Source organism: Leucopleurus acutus (genome assembly GCF_964270905.1).
Source record: "Leucopleurus acutus genome assembly, chromosome: 17".
Taxonomy (NCBI): domain Eukaryota; kingdom Metazoa; phylum Chordata; class Mammalia; order Artiodactyla; family Delphinidae; genus Leucopleurus; species Leucopleurus acutus.
The window spans coordinates 80,659,877-80,683,896 of record NC_139159.1 but is presented as its reverse complement, the minus strand read 5'-3'; the positions used below and the strand labels follow the sequence as shown (position 1 = coordinate 80,683,896).

The 24,020-nt window shown below is 62.5% G+C and overlaps 1 protein-coding gene across 3 annotated transcripts in view; it reads left to right on the top strand.

Annotated features, from left to right (window-relative positions):
• The window catches only part of TRAPPC9 (trafficking protein particle complex subunit 9), a 509,341-nt gene extending 486,439 nt beyond the window's left edge, over nt 1–22,902 (top strand). For all 3 annotated transcript variants that reach the window (XM_082858827.1, XM_082858825.1, XM_082858826.1), the window contains 2 exons: nt 21,283–21,503; nt 22,167–22,902. In XM_082858827.1, the coding sequence (XP_082714953.1) occupies nt 21,283–21,503; nt 22,167–22,334 (389 nt within the window). In that variant the 3' untranslated portion in view covers nt 22,335–22,902. The remainder of the gene's footprint in view (nt 1–21,282; nt 21,504–22,166) is intronic.
• The last annotated feature ends 1,118 nt before the right edge of the window (nt 22,903–24,020 follow it).

The following is a 24,020-nucleotide window of genomic DNA, read 5'->3' as shown; positions in this document are numbered from 1 at the left end:
GTGCCCCCGAGTTTCGAACGGGCGCCTGGAGCAGCGGAAGTGAACAGGGAACCGTGTACCACACTAGGAATAGCGCCAGGATAGTTGGCACGTCAGCCCTGGGGTCTCCAGAACCCACAGCGAGCTCTGCTGAGTGCCCTCCCCGCCACCCGGACTGATCACCAGGGCCCGGGCTCCAGGGCTCCCCAACACCCAGTGCTGAGCGAATTCGTTTCCCAACTGCTTCCTGGTCTCTGGCCCTTTAGACAGTGAGCTGAGCCGGGAAGCACAGGGAGCTGCTTGTCTCTGGGCTTTGGGGCTGAGGGGCTGTGAGTCCGCAGACTTGCTGTTCAGGGTTGAGGGGCTCGGGCTCTGATTTCGGCGGGCCCGGCCCTGAGAGACGCCACCTACCGTCTACAGGAGACAGGGCTCCCGGGGTACCTAGGGCAGACGCGTGCGAAGAAGAGGGGAGCGCTGGGGCCGCGAGGGGGGTTGAAAGATGCAGAGAGGTTTGCTGCGTGGACGGGGTGGGAGCTGGCGGGGCAGAGGCACCATGGGGATCCCCGTGGAGGGCGGCGCCCACTCCTGGGGACTGGGCCAGGGTTCTGGGGCTGAGCCGTGCGCGCCTATCCACGCTCTCGAGCGCAGGGGCACGTGTCCAGGACACCCGTCTGGCGACGGCTGGCATGGGGCTTTGAACCCAGGCCTGGGGTCCCCGGACCCACACCCTGAGCTTCTGGGCCCTCACACCGTGGAGCGGTTGGAGTGAGATTTAGGCCGTAGACGCCGCAGGCCCTGGTGGTGAGGGGTGAGAGAGAGAGCAAGTGACCCGGGTTTCTTCTGTGCCGACCTCGGGATGCTGGTGCCACTCGCTGAACCAGTGAACGTGGAGTTTCTCAGGCTCAGCCAGAGCTCACAAAGGGCCCCCCCCACCCCCATGCCGGCTCCCAGACCAGAGATCCCCCAGGGAGACAGGGATCTGACAGCCCCTGCAGGTGAGGTGTGAGCCCCAGAGGACACCGGCAGGAGCTCAGAGGTCTAATTAAATCTCCTGGTTGTCACCCCCCCATGGCTCCCCACAGAGTAGGCTGTTCCACTAACCCGGCCTGTCTCCCGAGCCCGATTAGGGAGGGTAAGTGGCCCTGGGCAGGTGGCAGCCTGGCGAGCCCCTGGCAGGCGGGCAGATGTGCACCTGCTGCTGCAGGGCAGGGAGGGCCAGGTTGCTGCCCATCAGCAGGGATTTCCTGAGCCCCTGCTGGGCCAGGCCCTCCCTGGGTCCTGGGGGACAAAGCAGCAAGCAGACCCGCCCCCGGCCTCGCTGGGCCTTTTCTGGTGGGTAGTGAAGGTTGAGGAGGGACACGGCCTGGTGCGAGGGGGCAGGAGTCTGGGGGCGTCACACCGGCCTGGCCTTGCTCCAGCCGTGCCCCACCCCGGCTGTGGACCCTGGCGCGGGTATAAGGAGGTGACTGTGTTCCGTGGAGTGGTTGGGACCCAGCCCCCAGGGGCCATCCGCAAGTCCCCCATCCCCACCCCTGCCCCTCCTGCATCTCTGGGGACGTTTTGTCTTTCATTTTTTATTTTCAGTTAATGAGAAACCACTGGGCAAACAGCCAGGGAGGCCCTCACCGGCTTTTACCGCGCGCTCAGCCCCGTTTATTTACTGTACCGAGAGGACTTCTGTTAGGAGCCCCAGCCTGGGGACGAGCAGCTTGCCCACCGCAAACTTAAATGCAGGGCCTGGGGCTAGGGAAAGGCCTGCTGCTTTCTGCGGCCGGGCCACACCTGCAGGAGTCGCCAGCAAAAAGTTGAAAAGCACTGTGACCCGGAAGAGATTTGTGTGCTCGTCCATTGCATCAACAGGCACTGATCAAGGCCACCTGGAGGTCTGAGCAGGGACTGGGGGTCAGGAGCTTCCCCCCCAGCCCGGGGGTCGCTGGGCCCAGTGTGTGTTCACGGTGCCCTGGCCGACCCTGGAGATGCCCACGCCCTGCCTGGTGCTGAGCTTAGAGCTTTGTGCTCAGAGACAGGGCCAGAGATGGGGAGGAGGGGGCTTTGGGGGCTCCTGCTCTACTTGCGCAGGTCCAGGAGGGCTTCTCGGAGGAGGGAGCAAGGGCACAGGGGCCTGCAGGGTGAGGAAGGAAACCCTCTTTCCTATGGGGTCTCTAAGGGCACCCTGGGAGCTTTGCCCAGAAGCTGGTGTCCTTTGGGTGCTGGGCCGTGGGAGCCTTCTGAGCACAAGGCCACTGTCGTGCCTGCCTTGAGACAGATCACCCTGGGGAGGGAGGGGCCGGGGAGAGGGCGCCCAGCCCCCCGAGCCCCCCCCACTAGGATGGGCCCTCCCTGGGCCAGCTTCCTGCCCCCATCATCTCCGTCCTTCCCTGCTCTTTGCTCTCTCCATCTGGTGCTGCAGGGACAGAGGAGGAAAGCATCCATGTTGACCCCCAGTCCCAAGCCCTGGCCCTGCCCTTCCCACGCAGGCATGGCCTCCTTTAGCCTCAGAAGCCTCTGGAGCAGATTATGTGAACTCACCCCACACACCTGCCCACGCTCACACACGTGCAGGCTTCAAGTTGTGAGGAGGACCCGAGGTCAGCCCCGTGCAGCGTGGTGGTCCAGGTGGCCTGCACGTGCAGAGGCTGGGTAGGGAGCTGGACCCCCTCCCAGCATCCCAGAGTGGCTCTGTGTCCTCTCTAGGCCTGGGGACAGCATGCATTAATCCTTCAACCAGCGTCTGCGGTGGGGACAGGAAGCTTTGTGCTGTCAAAAAATGATTCTGACACTTGTTCAAACAGTAAGGGGACTTTATTCAGGACTGTTGTGACAGGGGTCAAGCCTGTCCAGTAGCAGAGAGAGGTCAGACTCTGCTGTAAATGCAGCAAAGACGGCTGGGGGTTTGGAGCCAACGAGCAGAGTGAGGGGTCAGTGGGTGGAAAGTCACTAAGAGGAGACATCAAGGGTGGCGGATTCTTGCTGAAGGCAGGCCAGGCGATCGGACATCAGGGGCAGGGATTCTCGCTGAACTGACTGGGCAGGATTCTTGCTAGAACTGGGGGATGCTGGCCGGCAAGGCCAAGTTCCGAGTGTGCTGTCCCAGCGTTCCTGCTGTCAGCATCCCAGCACTGCCAGGGTGGCCGTCAAGGGCCTGGAGTCACGAGCTTGCAGCTGGCCTTTCGGCCTCTACCCCTCACCTTCCTCACGAAGACAGAACCCAGCTCAGATGACTCTGCGTGGCTTCCACGGGCCCAGACATGGAGACGCCCAGCGCAGCGCCAGGAACGCCGTAAATACTCCGTGAGCGCTAGCCCGCATCTTTCCTTCCCTTCCCCATGCCACAGCCTGCCACGAAGGTGTTAAAGAGACGCCTGGGTCCAGCCTCCAGCTCTGCCACTTACTGTGCAGCCTGGACAAGTGACCAACTTCTCTGAACCTCAGTTTCCTCATCTGTAAAATGAGGGCAGTAAGGGCTCGTAATGCAGAAGGTAGCTGTGAGGATTAGAACAGGGCCGGGCCCACGGAAGGTCCTGGTAAACGCAGCTGCTGTCACGGGCAGCGGCAGCTCTGTTCGCTCAGAGTTGGGGCAGAAAGAGGCCCCGCTGGAGAGCGCAGCACCTCGGGTTCAGTCTCCTCCCCAGAACCCCAGGCAGTGACAGCACCACGCGCCAGGAAGCTCTCGGGCTTCATCTCATTGACTCGTTGCAGCCACGCGGTCTGTGCTTAGTGCTCAAGCTCATTTTGCGGATGGGAAAGTGGAGGCTCGGAACCTCCTCCAGCTTTGTAAGCGGTGCAGCCAGGGTTTACGTCTCTCTGACCCGAAGCAGGAGGCCTCTTCAGCAGGGAGGGTGGTGTACTGTTCAGCTCGCGCCACAGGTTGGGGCCCCTGTGAGAGGGAGAGGAGGGGGAGGCCGGGCTGCGATGCAGGCCCCGTGAAGGAGCTCCGGAGCAGGGGTGGCTCGTTGGGACAAGGGGTCTGGGGCTTGATGCCCTGTGTCAGCCGGTCACCGGATGTGGGCCCCCCTGGAAAGGGGCTGTGACCTTGGGCGAGGCAGCCTCTGAAGGGCTGGGGGGCCTGAGGCCTCACTCCAGGAGCGGCCCCCCGAGCAGGTATCACAGCATCCGTGGCAGACCGTCTGCGCCCCTGGAGGGGTCAGTCCTGTCTCCACTGAGGGCAGATGCGGACCTCCAGGGTTTATGCCGTCAACCAGTCCTTGGTGGCCTTTGCTGGTGATTAGGTGGCTGAGACTAGGCAGTCGAAGAGGAGGTCTCTGGTTTGACCGCCCTGGTTTACCGAGAAGGAAACTAAGGTCCAGAGAGCGGCAGGGCAGCCTTGGCTGTCGCGGCTGAGGGTCACGTTAGCCAGGATGAACTGAGAGTATTCCAGAGCTTCTCTCTTCTTGCAGCTCTAGGTTCAAGGGTTCAGACTTGCCATGATGAAGCCAGTTCAATGCAGCAAGTATTTCCTGAATTCCTACTAAGCACCAGGAGATGGGGTTGGGACATGCAAACCATATGATTGTGCTCCAGCCGAGGAGATGGACCGGCCCACAAGGAACCGTCCTATAAGCCGTAACGCAGCGCGAGGAAAGGGGACTGATGCTGTCTGACTCCCCCATGTGCCGAGGGCGGGCCCTTTACGTATCCGTGTCCTTTAATCTTCAGTCACCATAGTCTATATTCCAAGGGAGGATTCTGGGGCTCACGAAGTAAGTGGGTTGCCAAGGGGCAAACAGCTCATAAATGGCAGAGGTACCATTTCAGATGGCCTGTTTAACTCCGGCAGCTGAGTGAAAGTTTGGTCAAGGCCCCCAGGAAGTGTGGGGAAATCTGGAAGGAATGGAAGACGCTCACGGTGAAGACTTTCGTGGGTTTAGGCCTCCAAGGCTGACCGAGAAGTCCGCAGGCACCGGGGCTGTCCCACCATGAAGGAGGAACAGGGCAAATTAGCAAAGTGGGAAAAGGCAAAATGGAGAAACTGTATGGAACGCGAATAGAGGGAGGGAGGGGGGCAGGGGTGGGCGGAAGGAGGGGCAGGTGGCGGATGGGAGATGCGCGGATGGATGGACAGGTGAGTACGTGGGTAGATAGACACACGGATGGATGTTGGATGGGTGATGTGTAGTCCAGTGTTGGTTGAGTTTGTGGCGGCAGAAGACGAAGTATCTAGATCCCTGTTCTGAGGCTGAGGCACGGGAGCCCAGATAGGTGGGCAGATTAGGAACTGTGGGCACCACCCTTGGCCACGAAGCCAACATCGCCAACTTGAGTAAGTGGAACGGGGGAGCCTGCCCCTGTTGCCAGTGGTTACAAGCTAGGGTTGGAAGCAGGCGGGCAGTGTGCAGAAACAGAGAAATGAGTCAGGGCCAGGGCGTGGCCCTGGTACCTGAAGCATGGATGCTTACGGGAGACGTGGTTTCCGGAAGGGCCAGGTTTATCTGAGAGCCAAGGCAGAGGTCCATGTCCCCTGAGCATCCCTGGCCTCTGGACCCTCGCAGGGATGTATTCTGTCCAGTTCTGGCTGCTGGTCACTTCAGGGCTGAGGACTCCACTGTGATTTCCATCGAACATCTGACAGAATCGGGCCAGAGATTCAGATGTGCAGCCAGGTAGGCCGACTGGGTGGGCTGCCCTTAACCTTCCCCTGGGCTGGGCCAGGCTGGGCTTGTTTCAAAGGGCATGTGGATCGGCTCCGCGGGCAGCAGGGCGGCCTTCCTCAGGAGGCTCCGCCCCTCGCACTCGGCCTTCTGCAGCCCGCGAGCAGGCAGCAACCTGGCCGGACTGCCTGGTGGGGCGGCAGGGGCCCGTCAAGGGGGCCCTGGGCCCTTGACCCCCGGGCTGGGCCCTTGTCCCTCGTGCTGGAGCTGCACTTTGTTTCTCCGTGTCCGCTGGGGTCATCCATCCTGCCGATGTCACTTGCTGCTACTGCAGGGGACAAAGGAACTCGTGTGGAAGGAAGCAGTTAAGAGTGTGAGCTCTGCAGGCAAATCCCAGCTTAGGCAAGGACCTGAGCTCTGTGTACCTTGTCCGCAAAGTGGGGACAGTAACACCCTTTGTCATAGGGCCCTGGGGAGGAGGAACAGGCCCGTGCGCGCCAAGCACCGAGAACAGTGCAGGCGCGTGGGAGGTGCTCAGGGGAGGGGAGTTCACAGTGCTGGCGCTGCGGGTGCCCGGGGTCGCTGGGAGCTGGAAGGCCCAGTGTCGCTACAGAAGGGGCCACCGCCGCTCACCCCGCGCACTATTCATTCACAGACACCCACTGGGCAAGACACAGATAGACCTCAGCCCCTGCCCTCTGGGCTCCCAGCGTGTGGGGGGAGTAGCAGGGACAGGTAGTGACAGCGCAGGGGGCTCCGGGCTGGGTACCGGCGTAGCTGAGGGCTTCCGGGAGGGTGTGCCACCCGAGCTCGCGGCACAGCGCACTCACAAGGGACATCGCAGCGCTCCTGCGCCTTCTATCTTTCAGCATCCCTGCCGGGCAGGCATCACCATCTTATCTTACAGGTGAGACACTGAGGCTGGGTGAGGGCCCCACGAGTTAATGGCCTGGCAGCCCCCCGTCCCCAGGGCCCTGTCAGCCAGCCTCCCCGCCTCGTGCCGACTCCAGTCCTGGGCCCTCGCGGTGCATCTTTCCTCCTGAGCGTTCCCCCCAAACCTGCACCTGCCTCGGGTGTGTCATCTGTACAGTCACAGGACGAGGGACAGCTGGGGCAGTCCTGATGTCTGCAGGAGGCTCAGTTAGGGAAGCCAGGCCGACCTGGGAGGGTTCTCCATGCTTGCTCTGGGGTCAGTGCTCTCTCTCGCTGGCACTGTGTCGGTTGGGAGGCCAGGAGTGCGTGACATGCAGCAGCCACCTCGTGTGTTAGGACAGGGCCCCCTCCGGGGCACACTGCCCGAGGGTTGCAGGGGACAGGCACCTGGGTGACAGGTGCGGTTTGAGTGGCCCCTGGGGACTCATCCCAGGGCTCCTCGATCTGGCCCTCTCGGGCTGGAAAGTACATTTAGAGAAGCCACCAGTCCTTGCAGAGAGGCAAGAGGCCCGTCCCCAAGAGCAGAAGGCCACAAGCCAGCTGCGGGGCCCTGGGCAAAGGCCTTCTTTTCTGGCTCAGGGCTGCCCAGACAGCCCCTCAGCCTGTGCCCGGCACCGCCCCGGCGCCTTTCACACTCACCGTGCGGTGCAGGGCTGCTGCCTCGCCCCGAGCTCTTCCTCTGCAAACAGAGGACCCAGCCAATGCAAAGGCAGCGGCACGAGGGCACCCGTCCCCCGTGCCAGGGGCAGCTCAGGTAGAGGGCAGCACGGAGGGCAGCACACGGGCGCTGGCACGGGCCCTGGGGAGGCGGTCCTCCAGGAGCTGCTCCGTCCACACTCGTTTGCAGGGAGCCCGCCTGAGTCCGGGACAGTCTGGACTCTCGTGTGGGTCGGGCCCCCTGGAGCCTCTGCGACGCTCAAGCCCCCGTCAGAGAAGCCCAGGCGGGGGCCTCATTCAGCAGGGTCACCTCTGGTGAGGGTCTGTGGGCCCAGTGCACAGCCCGCGCCGCACGGACAGCCGGGGCCCATTTCCCTGAGGCCGCTCTGCTCTGACGCCGCCCTCCCGCATCTGACACCCTGCGCCCAGGGTGGGTGCAGCGGGGGCCGCTCCTCACTCCATCCTGGGTTTGTGCGGGCCTCCGCCCCACCCCTACCCCGTGCCGTGAGCGTCACCGTGGGGCCTGCTGCGCGGTGCTCGCCCAGGGCAGAGGGGCCGTGAGGGGCCCCCTTACTGCATCCTCACGAGCCTCTAGCCCACCTTCCAAAGGGCCAGCGGCAAAGTCTCGGCAGGGCAGTGCTCTCTGGGGGCTCAAAGGGTGCCCTTTCTCATGGCCGGGAGTGACCCCAGTTAAGTGCAGGGCAGCGGGCTCATCACCAGCCTGTTTGTCCAGCTGCCTGGCTCCCGTGGTTCGGGCGCGTGGGCCGCTCGGAAGCTTCTCTCATGGCCCGTGGCCTTCCTGAGCGATCTGAGCTGCTCTGGGGTGTTCCACGTCTACGGGAAGCTTCAGCTGCCACCGCTTGAAGAGTCTGTTTGACGTGGTAAACGCTGACCGAGCACCAGGCAGGTGTCAGGCCCTGGGCTGTGTGTGGCGGGGTGAGGGGACGGTCCTGGCACGGTGTCAGGACGCCAAGGGAGCCAACATGCCACCTTGGATCAGTAGAAAGAGCAGTGTGAGTATGGACTTAGAGGGCTGAGCCCAGGCACGAGCACCATGAAGTAGTAGCCTGTTCTGAAATCATCCAGCTCGTTCCTCTCGAGTTATAGATGGGAAAGCAGAGGCTCAGAGAAGTTAAGTGATTTCCCTAAGGTCACACAGCAAGCCGTAGTCGGGCCCTGTTCATTCGTCGGTTAGTTCAGTGAGTGAACCCTGAGCCCTGCCCTCAGAAGAGCTCGCCTCAATCAGGGAGACATTTTGTCGACGGAAAATTCCGGCATGAGGCTGTACATGATATGACAGGGGGCTTGTGCGGGGCTGGGTATGATTCAGGAAGTCTTCCTGGAGGAGGTGCCGCTCGAGCTGAGTTTTGGAAAGGCCTAGAGGAGCTGGCAAGGCAGAGAGTATGAGGGGCATTGTGTGTGGCTGCGAGCGGGTGATGGATGGAGGGAGGGGTGTCACAGGGTGCTGGGGAAGAGTGAGCAGAGGAGAGAGGCGGATGGCCTTCAATTCGGTCTAGAAAACTCTGGAGGAGCAGTCGAGGGCCCCAATCCTATGTCGATATCCTTTTACATTTTCTCTCTGGAAACCCTTTTTCTTCTCCTTGGCTGTCTCCCTGCCTGGACAGACCCCGGAGTCCAGAGACCTGGTTCCTAGGCCCGGCCCCACTACCGGCCAGCAGAAGGTCTGCAAATCCTGGGGGCCGTCCCAGGTACTCAGGCCCCGCTGGGCACCAGGGGATGGAGGGAGGAGTGCCCATGTCCTGCCCTCCCGAGTCCGTGGTGGTGGCAGGACCCCAGGTAAATGCAGGATGCCGAGTTCAGCCCCCGAGGCACCGGGGAGGGGAGGCTGAGCTGGACAGGCGGACAGGGCAGGCTCCCAGGCCCAGGCAATGAGCCGCCTGTGCAAAGGTCCAGCGGCATGAAACCAACTGCACGGCTCCTTTGCGTGTCCGCTGGGGCCTCCCATGCTCCTTCCCCTCCGGCCCTCAGCTTCCTCATCTAGGGAAAGGAGGGTCCTTAGGTTCCTGCATATCCTCCTGGTGCCAACAGTGCCAGCGTGTGATCCGACCCTGTGGGTGAGAAGGTCTGGGGCTGGGACAGCCTTGTGTGGTGAGGACCTGCCTGGACGCAGAGCCACAGGAGCGGCGGAGGGGCTGCCTGGGGGGCAGCAATCTTTATTTAGAAAGTCCTGAGTGAAGAGGAAAACGGAGAGATTGAGAACGTAGGGACACTGCTCGGAGACAGAGAAGTCATTTCAAATTCTCTGCTGTTCTCAGAATGATGTCTTTGCATAATGCTACCAGCCAGCAGGCATAGCTTTCATTCTTCCGTTTTTTCCTGGTTTATCTTCAGTTGTCTGAAGTGCTTGTCCAAAAAGAGAAGGTTGAAGCAGAGGGCCTAAGAGAGGCATTGTCTCCACTAAGCACGGTGCTCCCCGTGCAAAAGCAGTTCCGGTCCCTTTGGGAAGGGAAGGGCACCCGGGCTCCAGTGCCCACGCCACCGCTGATTCACACCATGGTCCTGAGCACGTCAGCTCCGCACTGGGTTCCAGTGTCGCTTCTGAAAGGGAGCAGTTTGGAGAGACGAGCCCTGGAGGCCGGTAAACGTCATCGCTAAATGCCCTAACAAACAGCCCCAAGTTTCAGGGGCCCAACACAGCAGCCTTACTTTATGTTCTCGTGGTCGTGGTGGTGGGGCCTGTCTGGAGCCCACTGGGGGACCCTGGCCCCGCCCACCCTGGGGCCCTGCCCATCCCAGAGCTTCCCTTATCCCGCGGCTCCCCCCGGACCCTTCTCAGCGCCTTTAGTTCTGTCAGCAGGCAGATGGGGGATTGTAGGAGGGATGTGTGTGGGGGCCAGCTCTGGGAGGTGTCATTTTCCCCGCTGCTGTCCACTGGCCGGGACTCAGTCCCGTGTTCACGCCTCAGCACTGTGGGCACTGCACTCTGGCTGTGTGCCCGGGAGGCAAGGGAATGGTCTGGTGAACACGCGGCCAGCCTCTGCCACCAGAACCTCCCGAGTTCAAGTGTTCCATGAGGGAAGAGCAGGGCGGGCCCCTGGGTGGAGGGGCCTTGAGACCTGGGGCAGGGGGACACTGCTAGGGAGAGGACAGCAGAGGGCGGCCACCAGCACGGAACCCTCAGGCGAGACCCGGGTTCGAATGTGGCCGCCCCGAACTCAGTCTCTTCAAACTGAACCGACCTTGTGGCTCCGCCTGCACCGCTGCCTCTGGTCCCCGTCGTGAGCCCTCGCGTTCGTCGGGCACTTCTCTGCCCCGGCTCTGCACACCAGCCCTCTGGCCGCATCACCCCCTTGCAGGCGAGGAAGCAGAGGCTCCGGCTTCTCAAGGGGCTCTCCCGGAACCTGGACTTGGTCTGAGCTCCGCCACCCTGCTCGCCTGGCCCGAGAACCAGGGCAACTGTGGGCAGGGGGACCCCTGACCTGGTGGGTGGTGTTGGCCGTGTGCGTCTCTCCCCGTCGTTGAAGCAGGTTTGCACAGTCCATAGGGCCACAGGATGCAGCCGCCGGGGGCTCCCCTCCACCGGCCTGGTCCCCACCTGCCCCACAGGTGCTGGCACCCGGGTGGATGTGCCCGGGAAGCTAGAGGACATTCCACGCGTGAGCTCCAAGCCACACGCATCTCCCCTCCAGCTCCAGCTCTCCTTCATTTTAATCTAATTCCCTTAAATCTTTAATGAAAAGTTGTAAAAGTAAATTATTTACCCAAGAGAGACAAACGGCCCCTCAGGAGCTGTTCTCGACTTGAGGGTAATTACACGTGTGTGTCTTGCGCGTTCTCCCTCCCCGGATGCTGGGAAGAGGCATCCTGGCTTATGAACTAATTATCTACCTCAGTAACTGTTAAAAACGCGCGCCATTTAGCACATTGGGAGCAGGGCTCAGGTGTTGTGCAGTGCCACCTTGACGAGCACCCGGCCCGGGACCCGGTGGAGCCTGCGCAGCTGAGCCGAGCTCTCGGGAACAGCCCTTCTCCCGGCCCGTCACTCTCCGCCCGTGTCCCCCAGCCGGAGCCAGCGCGGCCGACAGAAAGACCCCCTCCCCCACGGTGCGGGAGGCTCGGAAGGTGGGGGGAGGCGGGAGGCGGCTGTGGGGCCTGATGCCACCTCCCCAGATGCCCACTGCCTCTTTGCGTGTAACACGCTCGCCCAGAACACCGGCACTCCCACCTCCGGGGCATCTCCGTGCTCCTGACCTCTTTTGCAAACTCTCTGTCAATAAAGGAGCAAAATAAGATTTGAAACATTTGGACTAAGGGAAACCGTATTTGGCACAGTTGGTCAAGACTTGGAGGAGTGGGCATGCAGGAGAGTCCGTGTGCGCGTGCGTGTGTGTGCGCCTGTGTGTGTAGACTGAAATACGGCTGCTGAGGGCCCGCGTGGTGCCTTAGGTTGGTACACTCTTGGCTCTGAGCTCCCTAACAGCCACAGAGAAAAGGTAAGTTACTTGGCTCTCGTCGGTAGCGAGGGAAAACCTGCCGCCTTGGTTGTGTACCTAGCGACTAGCTACGTTGGCATTAGAGAAAGTTCACCACTTTCTACTGGCTAGTCGGGAATTACAGGGTTTTCTGCGGGACCTGCCTGTGCCTTCTCCCAGAGCACAGCCAGCGCTGGGGGAAGTGGGCAGCACCACCAGGCCAGGGCCCCAGGCCTTGGTTCTCCTCCGCATCCCCGAGCCTCAGCTGTTGTATTTTGTTCCCACTTGAGCTTCTTTTTTGCTTCATTTAAAGGGTGACAAAGCTCCTTGATAAATTCCCGAACCTAGCTTCGCCTGAATCAAATTTGGCTCTAGAATTCAGCGCCCCCCCCCCGAGATTCATGTCAACTGGAGAAATGTGTGTCTTGTGAAATTTGAAATGTAAATGTGCTTTAGCTGAGGCAGGCTTGGTAGAGCCTCGAAAACTTGACTCACTCCGGCAGTTTTGGAGTCTTCACCTCATTAATTCTCGCTGCATTGTTCCCAAGTCTTTAAAATGTTTTGTCCAAAATTAGACCTAAAGTCTGCTTAGTCGTCCAGTTTTATCAAAGAAATGAAAGGCAAGGAAGGTGGAGCTCTGGGGTGAGGCCGGGAGGGTGTCCTTGCTGGGGGTTTGGGCTCCGGGGAGGAAGCAGCCTTCCACTGCCGGCCCTGGGAGCTGTGTCCTAAAGAAGCGACGAGCAGGCCGTCCGCGACTCACCCCTCTGCCACTGAAAAGTGACTTGCGCGTGACCTTGGCTGGGGCGGGGGGCCTGCTGATTTTTTCCGTGTTTCCTTCAGCCCCAAGGGAACTGTGCTGGTCAGGCTCCACCCAAGGTCCCACCTCACCCGTCTTCCATGGCCCCTCAGAGTGAGACCGTGGCCCGGGATATGCACACGTGCACGCGCACACACACACACACGTCAGAATCGACCTAGGAGGCCAGACTCCCGGGAGCCGCCAGGCAGGTCCCTTTTGAAAAGTCCACAGTGGTTTAGAACCGCTGGGCTGTCCACAGCCATTTGGCAAGTGTCTCCCAAGTGCCAGGACCGTCTGCCCGCCCCTGACCTTCACGCCCTCCCACTCCGTGGACCAGACTAGAGAGACGGCTGTGGACGCCGCAGGCCCGGCCTGACCACTGGCCCATCCGTGACCTGCTCGTCCTCAGGCTCCACCCTCTACCCGGCCCTCGTCTTGGCCCCAGAGGCCCTGCTCCCACCTGCGCCTCTGAAGTCTGGGTCCTGATGCTCTCTGCTGGCCTCAGACTCGCCCAGCCCCCTATTCTCTGCCGTGCACGAGGGGAGAGGAGCCCACACTGTGCCCCAGCCCTCTGCCCAGCCGCAGTCTCCAGGAGGACGAGTGGGGTTAAGGGCTTGGGATTCCAGAAGGTTCTCAGCGAGGGATGGATGAGTAAAGAAGACCGGACAGAAGGGCCTTTGCAGACTCCTGTCCCGGCAGGCAGAGGCGCACGTCCACCCTGTGGGGCACTGAGGGCCGCAGCTGCCTGGCCGGGCGTGGGCACAGCAGGGAGACGCTACCGCACCCACACTAGGATGGCGGGGACAGAGCAAGGCAGGCGCTACAAGCGCTGGGAGGGACGTGGAGAACCTGAACGCTGCGAGTAGGGCTGTGAGATAACGCAGCTGCTTCAGAACACAGCCTGGGGGTTCCTCAGCAGGTCAAACGCAGACCCACACGACCCGGCAGTTCTGCCCTGAGGTGTGTGTCCTCGAGAAGTGAAAACCTGAGTCCGTACAGACACTTGTCCTGGGGTGTCCACAGCAGCATTGCTTACGACAGACAAGGGTGGAAGCACCCGAGGGCCCATCCACAAATGAAGACAAGCTGTGGTGTGGCCACACGACGGAACATCACTCCAGCGTGAAGAGGAGGGAAGTGCGGGCTCCCACAGGGCAGAACCTTGACAGCGTCACGCTCAGGGAGGGAAGCCAGTCCTTAAAGACCAAATATATATGATGGTACTCATGTGAAAGTCCAGATCTGGGGTGTCTGGAGAGCTAGAAACTCGATTCGTGGCTGTTCAGGGCTGGGGGACGGGGAGAGAGGCAGGGATGGTGAAGGCGTACGGGGTTTCTTTTTGACGTGATGAAAATGCCCTCACATTGCCCGTAGTGATGGTTGCACAGATCTGGGAATCTATGAAAAGCCATGGAATTGTACACTTTAGTAGGTGAGCTGTGTGGTTTGTGAACTAAATCCCAGTAAAGCTGTTTAAAAAATAACACCAGCCCCTGTGCCCAGAGTTCAGGTGGGAGCTGGGCGCTTAGCTGGGCGCCTCGGGCCGGCCGCGAGCCTCTCCACACCGGGGTAGGTTCACCTGTAAAGTGGTGCAGTGACAGCGCCAGTCTGATGGGGTTGGTCTGAGGACTGCTTGAGGCGGTGCCTGTGAAGCCTTAGAACAGTGGCCAGGGTGCCACTGGGAGCTCCTGTCACTCACAAGACTAATAACAGTGAGAAGCGCAGCGGGCTGGTGCCTGCCGGGGGGTGGGGGGGGAAGGGGGGCGCCTGGGTGCAGAGGGCCACGCCGGGCCCCTTCCACTGCGCTCTCCACCTGCTCCCGGGCTTACGTGGGCCTGGAACCCTCTGGAGTGCAATGGGCATGAGAGGTTGGCAGGTCCCAAGGGCGGTGTCTGCCTGTGTCCTGGGCACCAAGAAAGGCCGGCCCCCTCCAGGCGCAGCGTGCAGTAGGGGCGGCATTTGGTGAGGCCAGGCGGGGGTCTAAACCGGCCCCTCATGGGAAAGCGGAGCTGTTGCAGCCCCTCCTGGGGCAAGAGGGGAGACCTAGGCTGGAGGAGGTCCCTCCAGAAGCAGGACTCCAGCCGCCCCCTCCAGAAGCAGGACTCCAGCCGCCATGCCGATGCCAAGCCCTGGACGACGGGCACTCTGTCGGGGCAGCGTCTGGGGCGGGCCAGAGGCCCCGGGCCCCGGCAGCCCCATCACTTCCCGGACCTCAGCCTCCCCGCTCAAAACCCGCTAAATCCTCCCCTGTTCTCTCTGCCCTTCAGGAGCACGTGAGGGTGGTGGGGAGGGGCTTGGCCTGTGCGGGGCACCGGAGAGGTGGGGGGGAGGGAGCGGGCAACGGAAGACTCGCCTGACCTGGTGGCGCCCTGGGGTGCGGGCACCGCCCCGTTCTCCGTGCACTCTCACTGCGTGAAGCCCCGCCCGCTGTCCGCACGGTAGCTGCCCTTGGCCAGAGCGCAGGCTGGCACTGCCGGCCGCCTTCCCCCAGTGCCTTCCTCGCCAGCCTGGGCCCTGCAGGCCCTTCCCTCGTCGTGCCTTCTATTTATAGCATGGGCTCCTGCCAGAGCTTGTCAACGTGCTATAGCATAAACGTGGCAGCCGTTTCAGGAGCCGTTCTGGGCCAGATAAAATTAAGTCCGTGACTCTGGCTGGTATTAAAAGTGAAGGAGAAGCAGGGCCGGGGGCGGCGGGAGAAGATGGACTGTGGCCCAATTTAACGCTTTGAGGGAAGAGACTAATCCGCTCCCCGGAGATTTCTTACGACATGAGATTCTCCCGCATAAATAATGTCCTCCAGGAAAGCCGGGTCTTCGAGTCAGGACCAGAGCCAGGCGGTGGCAGCTTGGTCCTAACGTCCTCTCTGCAGGGGCGCTTCGGGGGCGTGGCCCAGTCCCCTCGAGTCCCAGGGGGCCCGAAGGGGGCAGGGCACAGCCGGGATTTGAGCCCAGGTACCCCTGCCCCAAAGCCCACTCACCCACTCTTTCATTCATCCACTCATTCACTCAACAAATATGAACCAGAAGAGTGCCTGCCTGGCCCGGGTGTTGGGGCGAGGAGGGAGGGACACACAATGGTTAACAAACAAATGGGTAAAGAAGAACTTCAGATAAGATGTTGAGGGTCACGAGAAAATGAAGAGAGTGGAAGAGTGACGGGGCAGGAAGGCTCTTCACCGTGTGGTCAGAGGCAGCATCCCTGAGGAGGGGGCCAAGGTGGTGCAAACAGCAGGTGCAAAGGCCCTGGGGCAGGGATGCGCTGGGCCTGCTGGCGGAACAGGGAGGAGGGAGGCAACATGGTAGGAGGGCGGGGATGGGGGAACCTGGCTCAGGGCCGTGCAGGGCCCTGGAGACCAGGTCAGTGGCCATAATGTGATCAAAACTCCCTTTTATTCTGGGACCGGGCAAGGGGCGAGCGAGGACGTGACAAGGTGAAACCATGGTTCACACCGCTGTGAACCGTTGGCTGCCGTGTGGGGAGCTGGCCTGGGCTAAGATAGAGTGGGTCGGGGCGGAGATGGGTATGGCCTCCGGGCGGGCCGGGGGGCTGGGTGTGGGTGCCCGGGGAACACCTCGGTGTGACCTCCCGGCGCCAGGCAGGCCTGCCGGGTAGGGCCACTTCTGTACGGAAGACCCTGGGGAGGCGGGGTTTCCGGGAGAAAGTGGGAGGGTTTTGTTTGGGCCAAGTTAAGGGTGAGACCCCGCTGAACACCTGGGCGAGGAGGTCAGGGCTGCCCAGAGGAGCCGGTGCCCGGCTGCGGCCCTCACTGGGTCCTGAGCCCCTCCTGCTCGGTCCTGCAGGGTGGCCACCTTTCCTGTCCAGGAGTCCCTCCCACCTGGAGCTGCTTGAGGGCAGGGCCACATCCAGGATGTTCCACAGACACTCGTCAAGATAACGAGTGCTGTGGCCTTGGCCTCGGGCCTCGGGTTTCAGAAACTGGGGGCTTGGGGGCAGGTCGGGCAGAAAGGAACCGAACCTTTGAGCACTTCCCTTTGGCACTTTGCACAGAGAACGTGACACTCGCTGCATTCCAGATGAGGGACACAGGCAGAGTTCAGACTGCACACATGGTCCAGCTCCAGGCCGGGCTCTGCCCGCCCTCTCCTTGGGCCTGGGAGGCGGCGGCAGCTCTTTGGTCGCTGAGCGGCAGCCACTCTAACAAGTGAGCGCCATCCTAGTGGCTGAGAACAACACGAGCTACTACCCCACGGTCCGGTAGGCCAGTCTAAGAGGTGGCGGCAGGCTGGGGGCTGGGGAGACCCCGGTTCCCGCCTTCTGGGCTCCAGGGACGCCTGCACCCCTTGGCCCCGTCCTGCCTTCAAAGCCAGCCTTGCAGCAACTCCCAGCCTCCCTACGCCGCCATGGACACACAGCCTTCCAGGCTCCCTCCTGCCCCCTCTTGCCCTTATAAGGACCTTCATGACGACATTGGGCCCACCCATATACTCCAAGATACTTGCCGTCTCAAGGTCCTTAACTGAATGTCACCTGCAGAGTCCCTTTAGCGTGTGCGGGAACACACTGCACGGGATCCAGGTATTAGGATGTGGACATCTTTGGGGGTGTCATTCTGTCTACCACACCACCCCCTCTGGCGGCACAGACTCAGGGTTCCGGGAGCTTCTCGGGGACAAGGCTAGACCTCACAGAGCCAGAGTTCTGTGCCTCCCGCCCACCGCTCCCGAGGAGCCCCCAGGTCGAGGTTGCCCGTGTGCAGCTCCCCAGCAGCCTGGGGGTCAGGAGGTGGGCTTCCAGGCTGGGACCCCCCTCCCTGCCTCCCCGGGAGGCTGGGGCATTCCAGGTCGCCATGTGGCCCATCTGCAGACTGGCTGGGGGTCTGCATCCCTCCTGGACAGAGTGGCCAGGAGAGGCTGAAGGGACTTGTCCTGCTGCCTCGGTCCTCTCTGTCCAGCGCCTCAGCGCCGTGCTGGTCCTCTTTCCCCATCAGCATTCATGGCCAGCCTGCGGGTGAGCAGCGGCCCTGGAGAAGCTATATAAATGCAAAGTGTCCTCCTGGGCTGGGGATTAGAGCTGGTCAGGGGCCTGGCCCGCCCCGCGCATTCTCCACTGCCCAGGGTGGATGTGAGCGTAATGGCGACAATGATCCAGCCGTCCCGCTGCGGCCGCTGTGTGCCCCGCCCCCTCTGCGTGCGCATTTCCAATTCTCACAAAACCTCTTTGAGGTGGGCTTTCCTATCAGCCCTTCTAAAGGTGAGGAAACTGAGGCTCGGAGAGGGCAAGCGGGGAGGAGTCAAGGAGAAACTACTCAAAAGTGTGCAGCAGCAGGAATCCCTCTACCCCAGCCTGGAGGTGGGCAGGGGGGTCACCACCCCAGGAAGTGCACAGTGGCAGCGGCCTGATGGGCCGACCCTGGCGGCCAAGGGGAGCAACTAGACCCCGCACACCCGGACATCAGACCTGGGGTTCCCACGGGGGTCTTAATGAGCCCACCCTGGATGCCGCAGGAGGGCTCCCGGGTGATGGTGAGGAATTCTCGGGGCGGGGAGGCACCAGCTGCACGGGACACACTCGGACTGGTGTGCCCACCCCTTCCCTGCAGCTGGCCAGTCTGCTGCGGACACAGAGGGAGTGCTAACCCGCCGTCCCTGACAGGGGCCCCCCCGGTCTGGCGACTGAGTGGACGTGGCGCCCACCTTCCCCACCTGAGGGCGGAGGGGCTGGGCCAGGTGGCCCCCAGGGACGGTGGGCGGGAAGCCGAGCTGAGCTCTACAGGAGCAGGGCGGCTGAACTCCCGGCAGTGCCGCAAGGTGGTTCTCTTTCCTCTGGGCAATTTAGAAACGGCTCCAGCACAGCTTGCCTTTGAGAAATTTTTAATTATTTCTTCCTTGCTCCTTCCTGGTGAGTTCTGTGACTCCCTGGTGGATGGCTGGTCTCAGCTGTTCCTTCCAGCCTTGCTCAGCGGGGCTTCCACGCGAGAAGGGTCCCCTCTCCCCGGCATGGGGCGCAGCTGCCCTGGTCCAGAGTCAGAGAACCGAATTCACTACAACAAGGGGTATGCTGGGACATTAGTGCGGGTGGAGTTACAACCCCTGACTTGAGCACAGCCATCACGGTCACCATCAACACTGTTATCTCAGATGCATTTTCACTAGATTTCTCTCACGGTACCCCGTGGGTCCCAGGAGAGGCCAGCCCTGGCATCCTTTTCAATTCAGGAAGCGTGTCATATTCTCAGAGAAAATGGACCTCTGCTGTTTCCTCCCAGTGAGTGACGTGGGAAGGTTTGGTGCTCTCGGACCCAGGCTGGAGGTGCTGGAGCGGCAGGGTGGGAGGAGACAGCTGCCTGCTGAGCCCAGAAAGTCGTGAGTTTGGCAGGCACTTATTGTGGGTGCCAGGCATGGGTGTGGCGTGACCAACCGCCCAGTGTGCCTGAGGGGTTCCCGGGATGCAGAAGTTTCAGTACTAAAGCCAGGATGAATGAACCATGACAGTCAGTGTCACCTGTGACTGGAGACACATCAGAGAGCAAGACAGGCGGGTCCTGCCCCTCTTGAGGGTCGCCCTCCTCCCTGGGTAGGCAGACAAGGAAGCAAGTAGCTCTCCCCAGACTAGGGCAGGGCAGGCCTGGCTGGGTCCTCTGTCTGCGTCTGGGTCATTACCCCGGTTTTGCAGGTGAGGTGAAGGAGGCTCAGTTCGGCAAAGGGCCTCCTCCAGGATGAAGGCTTAGGGCAGAGCCAAGATCCCAGCCCGGCCTGCTGCTCAGCCAGGGGCCAGCTCTGTCCCCCATCCCTGCCACCCTGGCCTGACCTCGGGACATGCCCCTCCCCCCATTTAGAGAATGCCAAGGAAAGAGTCCCACTGGGAACTGTGTCCACAGCCTCATTTCCCCTCTTCATTGCCCCAGGGGCCAAGTGGAGCTGGGCATCAGGGAAGGGTTAAATGGGCACCACCAGGTGAGCTGGGGGCTGCGCTGCAGATGAGCCATAGGCCAGTGCCTGTGGCCCACGCGGTTCTCTACAAGGGAGAACAGAGAGGGCAGAGATGCGGCGAGCCGGCCACCCTCCACTGATTTGCAGAGAATCCTGTCTTCCCCTTAATGGAACCATCAACCGAGGCTCTCCTACACCTGCTCTCTCCACATGAGGCTCAGACCTGCCTGGCTGGGTTCATTGTTCAGCACGCATCACCGGGGCCCGGCCTGAGCAGGAGAGGGACCCAGGACTGTCATTACGCCCACTTCTCAGGTTTGAAACAGGCCCAGGACAGAAGCCAGTGTCTCTTGTTCCTGATATATCCTCTCAATACACACACACACACACACACACACACACACACACACACACACACACACACACACACGCACTCTCTCTCTCTCTCTCTCTCTCTCTCTCTCTCTCTCTCTCTCTCTCTCTCTCTCTCTCTCTCTCTTTCACTCCGAGTCCTGGATGTGCTGCTGCCTTGGAGGGAGGGTCTGCATGGCCCGTCCAGTGCTGGCCACTCTCCAGAGCCGTGCCTTCCAGGAAGCCCAGTGAGGCGCTGGCCTCCTCCCGTGGGCACCGAGGCCCCATAGCTGTTGGGCAGGAGGGTCTTCCGTGCAGTTGCCCGGTGTCAGGAGCAGTGGCAGTGACCCAGGGGCCGTCCCCGACTAGCCTCCACTGCGGGATGCTGGTAATGGCGGGGTCAAGGTTGAGACACATGTGACGAGTCCCTAAACAGCAAGGTGGGCAGGCGTGAGGAAGTACACAGGTGACACTGTCACATCATTACTCCTGGGCCTGCAGATGTGACGAGGCCAGGGCTCAGGGTCGGCGCTTGGTAGCCCCACGGCCAGTACCATGTGGTGTGAAGTCCCACTGCAGGTCTAGGACCCCCTTCCCTGGCCTCCGTGGCCGGATCAGCAAGCCGGTGACCTTCTGGTGTCAGGAAGGACCCTTCCTGACCGTATCAGCATGCGGCACTGCCGTAGCAAATCACCACAGACTGGGGGCCTCGAGGCAACAGGGCTTGACTGGCTCTCACTGTTCTGGAGGCTGGAGGTCTGAATTCGAGGTGTGGGCAGTGCTCTGGGGGAGGGTCCCCCCCGCCTCTCCCAGCTCCTGGAGCTGCGGCTGCATCACTGCAGCCTCTGCCTCTGTCTTCACAGACAGAGGGCTGCCTCTGGGCTCTGGGCTCCCCTCTGAGTCCGTTTTCTCCTCTTGTGCCTCTTTTAAGGACACTTGTCACTCTCAAACAGCAGCCTGTGCCTTGCACCCATGCTTGAAGGCGGGTCCCCCAGCCTACCCACCCCGCCGTCCTGCTGGGATGTCTGGTGGTCTGAGCAGAGTGGGGGTCACAGCACAGCCTCTCCAGTCGACCTGCCCCGTCACCCCACCCCCTTGCTGCTGCCCATTCCCTGTTCCCTGCCTGGCGGGCGCGCGCCCTGCTCCGTGACTCCCAGACCTTCCCCCAGCTAGCGTCCCGCCTCCGTGGTGCCCCAGGGCCACCCCGGCCCTCACTGCGGCAGTCTGGGCGGGGCAGTCTGCAGGTGGCTCAACGGAGGCCCAGCCACGGCTCCTCGGCCCCGGCCTGTGCACAGTCCCCGCCAGTTCTTAGCCCCTCCCCTGGCTGGCCTCCACCTGCAGGAGCCCCTGGGGTCCAGGCCAGAGCTCAGCCCTTCCAGGTGGGGGCAGCTAGGAGACCCTTCAGGACCCCCCAGTGACCCTGGGGCCCTCTCGGCCTCTCCAGCGTGGCTCAGACCCCCCTGGGGTACAGCTCCGGCCCCGACGCCTGTCTCCGCTGGCCTGCACGTCGGGAGAGCAGGAACCGGGGCCCTTCCTCTGTTTTCCAGGAGGCAGCCTTGGTGGGTGAAGGAGCAGGGAATGAATGAATGAATGGAGGAAGGGAGGCCGGCTGGGCGGTGCCCTGACAGCCTCGTGCCCCATGTCCCTCGCAGATGTGCTGGTGGACGGACAGCCCTGTGACCGCGAGGCGGCGGCCTGCCGGGTGGGCGACCCCGTGCGCCTGGAGGTGAGGCTGACCAACCGGAGCCCGCGCAGCGTGGGGCCCTTCGCCCTCGGCGTGGTGCCCTTCCAGGACCACCAGAACGGCGTGCACACCTACGACCTGCGCCATGCCGTCTCCTTCGTGGGCTCCGGCACCTTCTACCTGGACAAGGTGCGTGTAGCCCCCGGTCACTGTCCCCTGTCCCACCCCTCCCCCAGTGGCAGACTTAGGGGTTGGTAGACGTGGCGGCCTCTCTGCGTTGACCCTCGTTCCCCTGACTTGCCCTGAGACCTCAGACAAGTTCGCGTCTCTGTACCTGAGTCCCAGGAGCAGAGCTAGGATGGGGATACTGGCCCCGAGGGTTGTTAAGGAGCTGAGACGAGTGTGCTGGGGGAGCGGCAAGACAGCGTCAGATCTCTGTGCCCCTGGCACCGCTGCCCTGCCCCACGTGGCCGGCTCCTCCCTGCTCGCGGTCGCTGCACGCAGGCCCAGAGGGACTGATGGGGTCACAAGGCACAGTCCTCAAGCTCCACTTACCTGTTGAGATGGCGCCTTTGCCCCAAACGCTCCCCACGCTCCCTGACCCCCAAACGGCCCAGGGAGGGAAGTGTGATTAGCGCCATCCTAGGATAGGAGCTGAGGCCCGGAGAGGTGCAGTGACTCGCCGGGGCAGCACAGCAGGGGAGCCCTGGAGGGCCACGGGAGCAAGTCCTGGGGGCCCGCCCGCCCCCGCCCCCGCCCCCGCCCCCGCCTCCGTATCTAGGTAGGTTCAGGGCTCTCCTGGAGGCTCTGGGGGTCCGCGCTGCTCCCGGCTGATGCCCCTCCTCCCCTCAGGTGCGGCCGTCGGGCCAGTCAGCCTGCCTTGGGGCCCTTCTGTTCCTCTGCACGGGCGACTTCTTCCTCCGCATCCGCTTCCACGAGGACAGCTCCAGCAAGGGGCTGCCGCCCTCCTGGTTCCGCCTGCCCAGCGTGCACGTGCGCGCCCTGGGGGCCCAGGCCTGAGCCGCTGTTCCCGCGGGGAGAGATGACCAGAGGGCCCCCCGGGCAGGGGACAGGCCTTCGCTGCAACTCCTGTCCACTCCTCCCACCCCTCCCCTCCCCTCCTACCTGCGCCGTCCTCTCTGGGCTTTGCAGGGGCCCCCAGACTTGGCAGCCGTGCCCCTTCCCACACTGGCCATCAGGGCTTCCCTGCAAGAGGCCGCTGCTAGGGTGAATGCTAACCAAACCCCAAAGTGTGGCCCTGGGTCCCTGCACCTGTTCCTGTGACCTGGGGTTCACAGCCCAGCCAGCAGGAAGAAGAGGTGAGCGTGAGGGAGGGGCACAGCTGGGGTGGGTCTGGGGAACCTCCCTCGGCCCCCTCGGCCCTTGGAATCCCCCAAGGGCTGGCTCTTCTCCCCGGGGCCCCGAGGCAGCCCAGCCAGGAGAGGTGGCACCGTGGTTGACCCCAAGAGGAGCCACCTGCCCCCGGTGGGTAGACGGTCACCTGTGCCAGCTGTTCTGGCCCCTGGGCTGGTTCCAGGCTTGGCTGTGGGGGGCCACGGCCTGTGTGCGTCTGCGTGTCAGTGACAGATTCTCCAATAAAGGGCCTGCCTCACTTCTCTGCTGGTCCACCTGCATCCCTGCTTCTGCTTGTCCAGTGTGGTCAGGGGGCCGCCCGCCAGCTCGTCAGACGCCGGCGCAGGTAGGGACTCGCACGACCCCACGCAGCACACACGGCTGGTGGCCAGCAGGGTTGGGCCTGTGTCTGTCTGTGCCTGTGGCCCCCCCCAGGCCCCTCCCCTGCGTGTGCTCTTTGGGCCTCTATGCCGCCCCTCTCAGAGCACCGCCTCGAGTCCTACACCATTGTCCTCAGCCCCCACAATGGCTCTGGCCATCTCGGCCTCTCACTTTCTCTCCTGAGGTCCACACACACTTGGGAAGATGTTTGGGGGTGACACGGGTGTCCAGAAGTCGAGGTGCAGATTGGAGGTGGGCATCCTGCAGCCGCCCTCGGACCCACGTACCCCCCCACCGCGAGGGCTGCCTCGCCCCTGCTCCCTCCTCTCCGGGTCGCCCAGCCTGCTGCCCCCCTGCAGCCTCACTCCCAGCCCTGGAGGTTCAGACCACCTCTGCCCAGGCATCCTCAGGCCCTGTCTAGTAAACTCCACCTGCTGAGCAGAGTTCTGGGGCCAGAGAGAGGGCGAGGGTCCCAAGGCACAGAGCAGGGTGCGGTGAAGCCGGACGTGTCCAAGGCTCCCGGGTCACCCCATTTAAACGAGGCCCCCGGGCAGCAGGCACATGGCCAGCCCACACCCAGGGACAGAGGAGGATGGGCAGTGAGCGAGCTGCCGTGGGCCTGGGGTGGATGGCCTGTGGGAACCCCACGGCTTCAGAGATGGGTGCCCTTCCACGCGTACCGACACACCCCGATTAGAAAACATCTCAACGAAAGCTCTGGGCTCAGGGCAGCGAAGAGCTTCCCAGGCCCGCCTCACATGGGCTGCACGTGTTCCTGTCATGCCTCCCAGTGCCGGGACTTCGCCCTGCTGTGTGGTCCTCAAGCCCTCTGGGCCCTGGGGCGCTGCCCCATCACAGGGCCTGGGGGACTGGGTCTCCAGGTGCCCGGAGCACAGAGCCAGGGGCGGCTGAGCAGAATCCCGCTGCCCTGGCAGGGTCACCCCAGGAGACACCTGGGAGGAGCCGCCTTCA